Below are 9829 nucleotides of genomic sequence, written 5' to 3'. Positions count from 1 at the left end.
CCCCCCCCCCCCCAACCCAAGGGGGGGGGGGGGATTTACCTTTGCCGGTAATTAGCGGTGATCTCCTGACAGAGCGGCGGCTCACGGGATCGAGAGCGTCGGGTTTACACTCATCGAATCCAGAACTCTCTGTTTTCTCTGCTTCTCTGAGCCACGAGGCCAAAGTCTGTAAATCATGTGACACTGAATTCTTCAATTCAACAACGAAGCCAAGAAAAACTCAAAATATGAATCTGTTAAACTTTGTTTTCATTAAACTATTAAACCAATAAAAGAATATGTGAAGCACTTTGAGACGTCCCACAGGGCTCCTCACTGGAGTAGGTACAATTGTTGATATAATAACTGGAACATTCATTAGTTTCATACTAAGGCCGATGTGTTTCACCTCATGATGACATCATTACATTATTATTATTGAATGTGGCGAAATATGTGTTGTTTACACTCGGCGGCTCCAGAAGGAGTTTTTGTTTTGTTCCTTGTTCTTTGTTTGTTTCTTAATTAGCAGGATTACAGAAAAATAAATTATGGATTCCCAGTTAACTTGGTGGAAGATGTGGCCTCAGGAGAGAAGCCACTAACACTGGGTGGAGATCTTAGAGGAAGGAGGCAGATCCAAGGAGGTTTTTTCCACTTTCATAAATATAACAATCATTTTTTGGACATTTCAGGCCTTTTCATGAAATTCTTTGGGAAAGAACACATTCAACTTTAGTGCAGGTCCAGGATTAATCTTCTTTAACATGGTGAGATGGATCTTTACAACATTTTACAAAGATAATGAATGGGTCTTGATGAAAAAACAAATCTATATTTAAGGGGCGGATGCTTGTGGATCTATGAAATTTGGTGCAGATCGTTACAAGTGAATTTAAATGTGGTTTCATAAGGGAACTGGTTCTATTTAAAATGACCAAATATACTTTAAAATGAAGTCTAATCTTTCTTATCTTATTCAACCAGGTGTAGATCGATGCATCATATTTCCTCAGTCTTTACTTTTCAAGAGATTCTTTACCCTGTAAAACTAATCTGAAATGAAGCCAACGCACACAAATAAGATTACCCATGATTCCCCAGCACCAGGCGCTGAGGGGGGGGGGGGGCATGTCCAGAGGAGGCGGGTGTTTACCCAGATGTCCCAAAGTGCCATTTACAGGCGATAGTGCTGACAGGCGGCCCACATGCTATTCAGCTAATTCTAAACCATTAGTCTCCCACACATCCACACAGGCCGGAGCACTGGTTTGACATCGTGAGCAGCCGCTCGTCCTCCGAGCCGTCACGTGGACGAGGACACATCTCAGAGACAGAAACCTAATCAGAGCATCTCAGCCCTTGATTGGACAATTTAAATGTTTGTTTTCTGAAGTAAGGACACGTACAAAACTGTAAATAAAATGAAAGACGTGTTTCCGGTTCCTCCCACGATCCAGAACTTGATCCAGAATCTGAGTGTTTGGATCTCAGGACACGTCGATGATGGTTTTGGCTGCAGGCGTCAAAGTGAACCTGAATATTAAATCAATAACAGTGATTAACATCAGATTCAGGTTGTTTTGGAATTGTTTTAACTGTTTCCTACGAGGGAAACTAAACTTCTGAATATTCTGCTGTCACTGGTCCTGATGCATCATTCACACAAACCACTGAGAAACATTTTGAAGCTCAGTCTCAGTGGAGCAGGTTTCCTCACCTCCCTCCCCTTCCTCCCCCCTGCCCCCCCGACAGGTTATCTCAGTCGACCGGCTTAAAATAGAGCCGAGTCAGACTCGGTGACGCTTCAGTGGAACCAGGCGCTTCTTCAGAAAACGCTGAATTTACTCCGCCGGCTCGAATCCGCCGGCATCTGTGACACAGTTTGGGATTTTTTTAAATGTCGTCCAAACAAACGTGTGTGTAAAGTGTGAGTCTGTGTGTGTTTCCACTTTGAGACTCTGCAGCAGTGGAGCTGCAGTGAGACGCTACCGGCTGCAGCCTGATAAGACAACGTCTCATTTATCACTCCACTGCTGCAGCACGATGACGGCTGCACGTCAGAAGTCAGGATACTCACAAGGTATTTATACAACATAGAGTACTTAACTGTACTACCCAATATACTGCAAATAAAGACACATAATATACAAACTGAAATTTAAGCCTCTGTCAAGGACAATTGACAGTTAATTGTGTTTGAAGGGATTAAACGATGAATTGATTAATTGCTTCAGTGATTCGTTATTTGAGGGTTACAGTAAAAGGTCAGCGAAGTATATGTGGGAAAATAAAATCATCTTTCATGAGGTCCTCTTTAATATTTACATCCTCTCCTCTATTAAAACACAACTCACGAGTCTTTTGCTGCCAATTTAAAGCGTTTTTTGTCTCAAGTCAAAGTCACAGAGGACACGTGGACACAGGAGCGATTATCTGAGCGTCTCCGTCCGTCCTCTCCTCTGTGGTTTATATTCAGTCTGCAGCAGCAGCTCAGCACCGGACTGTGGGTCCACGGCTGATAACAACACCTCGTCCACAAAGAGAAACGACCTCTGTCTTCCTGTAGGTCGTCCCCCTGAGCTCTCGCTGCTTTGTCCGTCCTCACTGCAGCGACTGAGTTAAACTCACCTCTGACCTCAGCTTGTGGTTTCAAATGAAGCTGACAACTGTATCGGCCACAGTCAAACTTTCTTTCTTCTCCTTCTGTACCTGTGAGAGTCGACAGGCGATTCTAACTTAAAATAACAAGACTGGCGACCTTTGACCTCTGCCCAGAGCACCTCTGCTCAGGGTGACGTCCGTGATAAAGTGTCGGGACAAAAAACAGCACCGTCCAGAAACGACTGTGATGACCTTTGACCTCTTTCGTCTTTTTTATCCGACTGTGACACTAGTGAAGATATGAACGGGTCGGACACAGCGTCGGCCCTCATGTCCAACAGCTCTGGAACCTCCTTGTGTTTCCAAGGAGGCGTCTTCTACTTGTACGTCTTCTTCATCCTGAGACAGAAACCGACTTGTGTCCCCACAGCAGGAGGGCGGGGGGGTGTGGATGTGCTCAGGTAGATAAGACAGGAAGAAGAAGAAGGATAGAAACGCTCATTTAGCCGTGTGCCGCCACCTGAAGCCCTCAGCGTCGCTTCCCGCCCTCCTGGTGAAACATGAAATATTCATCTCATGCATATTTTGCAGGGAACTGCCTGAACCGCCTTCGCTCTGGATCCTCCTTCATTACAGCTGCATAACAAAGCTCATTGGATCCCCCCCCCCCCCCCCCCCCCGGTCGCAGATAAACCCCCGACTTTATTCATCGTGTGTCTCCTGCTGATGTTCCACCAAACACGAAGCTATGAGTTCAGGTTGGATCTTTTTAAACCTCATGAACGAACATCGAGAACACAATGATTCCTCTGCCTCACACATGAAAACAGAGAAATGTTCACTTCCTTTCTTTTCTTAACTTCCTATTTTCTCCCCCTCATTCTTTGCTCCTCCCTCCTCCTCCTCCTCCTCCTCGCTCCTGCAGCCGGGAACCAGAGGAACCGAGCGTTTCTTCCTGAGGACGTCACGACTCCTGCAAACGCCACAAAACACACACACCGTGAGCCGGGAACTTCCCCGGGGACAGGATCGACTTCCTGTCAGCAGAGGAAGTGATGATTATCTGCACCACACCAGGTTAAGCCACTTCCCTCAAACCCTGTCATTGTCTCGGAGCTCCCGGAGAGGACGGGGGGGATTAGGAGCTGAAGCCCGGGAAGCTAATCTCTGGATGTTTCAACACCTTTCCTCATCTGACACCCTGATCCTCCACCAGCTCCTTGTTCTCCTGCTGAACCTCACTGGTGACGACACGGTGGGAAACATCACGACTCGGCAGGTTCTTCCTGTCGGGGGTTTGGACGACAGGATAAGATCTGTGGAGGAGGACGGAAACTAACCTCAGTTCTTTCTCAACAAAGAGAAACCAGATCATTATTGTCCCATGTTACAGCTTTAAAGGTCGTCACTTTTTATTTCATTCATTATAATGTGAAAATAAAGAGATACAGAGATTAATTCTATGGAGAAATGAGCCAAACAGGAGAATCTGACTTAAACCATTCATACAGATCAGTATTTAGTATTTATTGTTTTAAAAAGCAGGTTTTCAAGCTTCATACAAACCTGATAAGATTCTGTCGTTATGGAAAATATTATAATTCCGGTTATATATCAGCATTAAACTGCTAAGTGCTATTTTGCATAATGAGAACTTAAAATTCTCTTTATATTTTTTTGCTGGTAAATTTTAAATTCAGTCATTTATATTTTGATGGATAGAGAATCAGTTTTTTTCATTGCACTAAGTTCCAATGTTGAACAGTTACTTTGTGAAATTACAAACATAAACATAAAGAAAAACTCTTTTATTGTGGCGGAGCTGCTGCTGCAGTTTGGAGTCTTTAACGAGAGAAACTTCAAAATAAAGTCGGTGAGATGACTCAGCAGGTTTCAGTCTGTGGACGTGATCTTCTGCTCTGGAATCTGAATCTAGAAGCTTCTCCTGTCAGTGAGGAGACTCTGACACCAGGAGAGAATCTGGTTATGGAGATAAAACTAGAAAAAAAATAACACAGCGGACCTGAGGCTGTGTGTGAATACTCACAAAATACACACATTATAAACACACAGGAAGTTTCCAGCAGGAAGTGTGGTAGAGCTGCGGGGTCACCAGAGGTCACCGGAGGTCACCGCCACCTGGGAGGCGGCTTTTGTGTGTGATTGATGTTTCCCTGCAAACAGAAGCAGTTTATCTCACCTCTGCTCTCATCATGAAAATGTGCAATGTGTGTGTGTGTGTGTGTGTGTGTGTGTGTGTGTGTGTGGTGGGTGGGTATTAAAGGTGTGGAGGAGCATGCTTCTGTCTGATAAACAAAAACATTGTTGTTGTTTTTCTCGCTTCTCTCACTTCACCTGAACTGAAACTTTCCTCTCAGTGATTCATTGCTGCCTGGTTCTCACGCCCTGTTCAGATCCTGCAGTGAAACTGACTTGCTAAATTCCTTTTCACTTTATGCAAATCTCCCCACAATGACGACGGTTGCACGGTGTTGCGTACGGTACGCCCGCTGACACAACGTGCCGCTCCCTCCAGGTCTCACGAGCAGCTCGACACCAGGGAGCCGGGATGAATAATAGATGTGTGTTACTTCACCCAAACGTATGAATGATTCAGGAGGGGGGAAGGAGGAGGTGCAGGCAACTGGGAGGAACGATGACCATGTTCCATCTAAACACACAGGCTCACAGTGCTGAACGCATCAGGTCTGAAACCACAGCTTCTGTAGGTGCTGATTCAAAGTCCCCCCCCCCCCCCCCCCCCCCGACAGAGGCCTGGATGTAACAAGTTGAATGGGGAGCAGGGAGAAGGAGCCGGAGCTGTGTGGGAGCGTTTCTGCACCGAGGCTCCAGATTACACCGAACATCTAATCCAGTGGCCCGCCCGCTCACAGGGTGCACGCGGAGGCCGGAGAGGGTTGAGGGTCTTAGAGGGTTTTAGAGTTTGGCATCGTGAGCTCTGACTCCGGCACTGAGATGATCCCACTGCAGACACCAGAGAGGAGAGTTCCACTTCCTCCCCCGAAGGAGAACACAACGTTTCTTTAATCCGTCACCAAGATGAAGTCCGCTCACACCTCGAGTCTGATGAGATTTATTATTCTATTTGTTCCAGTGGAGTTGGGCCATGCAGCATTTCCTGGTTATCTCACTTCCCTGAGTGGAGATAAGGAGGTATTGGATCCATCCGATCCTGAGAAGACATGAATTTCATCATCTGATCGAGATGAACGAGGTCGTGTTTATTTATGAAACTCTGTGTTGGTGTAACTCACACACATCAGCTGCAAAGACTGAACACATCTCTTTATTTCTATGATGCCACCATGTTCCCTTCTTTAAAAACACTATATGATTTATGAATGCTTCACTCGATTTGATGCACGTGTGTATTCATTATAGATTTAATATGTTAAATGATGTACGACTGATTCAAAGCTCTGAAAGTGAATATTGATGCCTTGATAACATCTCACTGTGTAAACTCATCTTACAAAGTCAATGATCAGAGACCCCCCCCCCCCCCGCAGCCTCAGCTTGTGGTTGGTTGATCTTCTCTTGGACACACGCCCTCACGGAGCTGCTCACCTCGGGTGTTCCCTGTCGCTGCTGTCGGGATTCGCTCCGCCGGCTGTTTCCTCTGCAGAGGAGTCGTAGTGACTCGTCCAGAGGAAACTCGTCTGCAGCAAGAAAAACCCATCGTTCAAACCTGTCGGCAGAAACGCTCATCAGCACATCCTCGTCCTTCACTTCCACCCTCTCCTCTCCCCTTCCTCCTCTCCTCTTCCTCCTCTCCTCTCCTCTCATTTCCTTTCCATATTTCTATTCTTACACTACAGGTACTGATTGGAGCGTTTAACTTAAAGAATAATTACCAAATCAATGATCAGAGACACAATTCTAAAGTTTCAAAAAGGACATTAACAGATACAACAGCTTCTATTTGTAGTATAATGGATCCTAATCACAAAACAATTAGTTGTTTGAATCACCTCTGACCTTTAATGACATGTTGTGATTCCCAGTTAAGTCTGAGTGACGCTCCAGTTCTTTCTACTGGTGGAGAAGTGACAGACAGCAGAGAGAGAGCACGGTGACATTTACCAAAGGTCACAGGTGGGATTTGAACCCACGATATCATCATACGCACCTTAGTCCGAGCGCCACCAACGCCAGGATGAATCCTCCTCGTCCTCCTCCTCTCTGACTGACTCCTCCTCCTCCTCCTCCTCTCTGACTGACTTGTCCTCTGAAGGTCAACACAAGATTAATGAGCTGATTGCTGACGGAGGACACGTGTCCGACACCGCGGCCTTCCTGTCTCCGTCCTCCTGTAATGATCATTTCTCTTATCTACAAAGACTCTCTCCCAGCAGGAGGTTCTGAAACAGTCTGGAGGACGAACCTGCCCCCCCCCCCCACCACCCCACACACACGTTTTCCCCTGTAGGGGGTTTGGTTCACTTTTCATGCAGGAGCAGTTGTGTGTGTGTTTGTGTGTGCGTGTGTGTGAGACAAAGTGTGTATGAGGATGTGAACAGATGACTCAAAGTTTCATTATGGTTTGACTTTCACGTTCTAGTCAAATCACTATAATTGACCTTAATCATTAATATATAAACTTTATTACAGGTTCAATACCCACATGATAAGAAACAATACATACAAACAATACATTACATAAAAATATACAAGGGAAAAGGGCTAAAAAAGGCACTCATGCCAGTGTTCCCAGATCTTGGATGTGTACTTAACAGAGCTGCGACCAGGGTCTGTCATCAGATCAATTACAAAGTTTGTAGAGCGGTCCAGCCGACTCATAAACTTAAAAGTAAGGTTCCTCAGCAAGGCCATGAAGGTGGTTAGACGCATTTTGCAGAACAGCTCACTTGCTCTAGTACTACTGGGTTTCTGCTCTCCTTCTTGTAATTCACCCAGAGTGGAGCTGTAGAGAGAGGGGTGCAGTAGGCTCTAAACAAATTAATCTTTACATCAACTGTACGGTGGTGGAATTTTCTAATCAACATGTTCGCTTGGACATTCGTTAATGTATTTCACATGAACTGTTGATATTTCACAAGCAGATGAATCAGTCACAGTTAAGAGTTAAAGTGTTAAAGTGAAGTCCATAAGGGGGGTGAGATTTTATTGGCAGCAGAGCTGCTTGTACATGTGTTTCAGGTTTTACAGGTTTTATCATCCAGCATCTCAAGCTCCACCCTCTCCTGACACACCAGAGAGACCAGGAAGCATCTGTTCCTCCCTGAAGAGACGCAGGCTGAAAACCAGATGATCACATTCACCTTCCAAACCAAACTGAACCAAACCAGACCAAACGTCCTGAGTGAGTCCAGCTACAGGAGAGAAGAGTCAAACTACAACCTGCCGACGCTCCACACACTGACCGTGAGTTTAACAAACACCTCGACTCAGAGGGGAAGTGAACCTCAGTGAAGTTCATGGAGCTGTGACTGACTGACTGTCTGTTTTCAGCTTCACCTGGAGACTCAATGGCTTCCAGATCAGAAGAGGATCTCTGCTGTCCCGTCTGCCATGATGTCTTCAGAGATCCTGTTCTTCTGTCATGTAGCCACAGCTTCTGTAAAGACTGTGTGAAGAGCTGGTGGAAAGACAAAGAAGTAAAAGAGTGTCCACTTTGTAAGAGGAGATCTTCAAAGTTGCATCCACCTTGTAACCTGGTGTTGAAGAACCTGTGTGAGGCCTTCATACTGGAGAGAGATCAGAGCTCTTCACCTGCTCTCTGCAGTCTGCACTCAGAGAAACTCAGACTCTTCTGTCTGGACCATCAGCAGCCAGTGTGTCTCGTCTGCAGAGATTCAGAAAAACACACCAACCACAGATTCAGACCCATCGATGAAGCTGCACAACAACACAAGAAATGGCTTCAGGGAACTCTGGAGCCCTTGAAGGAGAAGTTACAGAGTTTTGAACGTGTTAAAGTAAAGTTTGAACAAACAGCAGAACACATTAAGGTCCAGGCCGGACTCACAGAGACGCAGATCAAGGAGCAGTTTAAAAAGCTTCATTGGTTTCTTGAGGAGGAAGAGGAGGTCAGGATGGCTGCACTGAGGGAGGAAGAGGAGCAGAAGAGTCTGATGATGAAGGAGAAGATTGAGGCTCTCAGCAGAGACATAACGGCTCTTTCAGACACAATCAGAACCACAGAGGACGAGCTGAGAGCTGAAGACGTCTCGTTCCTGCTCAACGACAAGGCTGCAGTGGAACGAGTCCAGCAGCGCCCCCTGCTGGATGATCCACAGCTGGCCTCAGGAGCTCTGATAGACGAGGCCAAACATCTGGGCAACCTGAGCTTCAACATCTGGAACAAGATGAAGGACATCATTTCCTACAGTCCTGTGGTTCTGGACCCAAACTCTGCTCATCCATTACTCGTCCTGTCTGAAGATCTGATCAGTTTGAGACGAGGAAAGAAACAGAAGCTTCCTGACAATTCAGAGAGGTTTGATGAATACATCTCAGTCCTGGGATCTGAGGGTTTTAACTCAGGGACTCACAGCTGGGACGTCCTGGTTGGAGACAGTACTTTCTGGGCACTGGGTGTGTCAGCAGAGTCTGAACAGAGGAACAGATCCGAACTGTCTGGAACATGGGGAATAGGTTTACATGAAGGTAAATGCACAGCAGAGTCACCATCAGCATCATCTGTTCTCTCTGTGCAGAAGATCCAGAGGATCAGAGTGAAACTGGACTGGAACAGAGGAGAACTATCGTTCTCTGATCCTGATACTAACAAACACATTCACACCTTCACACACACTTTCACTCAGAAGATGTTTCCATTCTTTAACATTAGAGATCCCTTGAAGCTGTTACCTGTCAATTTCTCTGTGACGCTGGATCAGAGCCGTTAGAGATAATGATTTTATTCATCATGTTTATTTCTTCATAAGAAATCAGCTGAATTCATCATTTTTATTTCTCCTGTCGACTTTTCCACGTGTGTAAAAACATTTGATTATTATCTGATCTTTATCTTTGGTTTGTTTTTTACTTTAATGGAAAATGTTTTCTATCATTTAGATTTTGTGTGGATCCATGAAGTCGAGCAAACTGATGAAGATCCACATAAAAACACATTTATCAATAACAGCTGAACATTGTTCACATTCAACAAACTTTATTAAAACTCACAAATGAGACAGGATTCATGTTTAATCACATTAAGTCTGTTCACATATGAAATAATCCAACATATATGAACATT

The 9829-nt window shown here is 45.3% G+C and overlaps 1 protein-coding gene across 1 annotated transcript; it reads left to right on the top strand.

Annotated features, from left to right (window-relative positions):
• The first annotated feature begins 7848 nt into the window (after window positions 1–7848).
• On the top strand, window positions 7849–9829 carry LOC128451342 (zinc-binding protein A33-like). The gene is made up of 2 exons (XM_053435137.1): window positions 7849–7989; window positions 8077–9829. The coding sequence occupies exon 2, from the start codon at window positions 8094–8096 to the stop codon at window positions 9474–9476; it is 1383 nt and encodes a 460-aa protein (XP_053291112.1). The 5' UTR covers window positions 7849–7989; window positions 8077–8093; the 3' UTR covers window positions 9477–9829.

The sequence above is a fragment of the Pleuronectes platessa genome, chromosome 11 (assembly GCF_947347685.1).
Source record: "Pleuronectes platessa chromosome 11, fPlePla1.1, whole genome shotgun sequence".
In the NCBI taxonomy this organism is placed as follows: domain Eukaryota; kingdom Metazoa; phylum Chordata; class Actinopteri; order Pleuronectiformes; family Pleuronectidae; genus Pleuronectes; species Pleuronectes platessa.
Note: the sequence above shows the minus strand (reverse complement) of the source record. Positions and strands in the feature narration are given on the sequence as shown.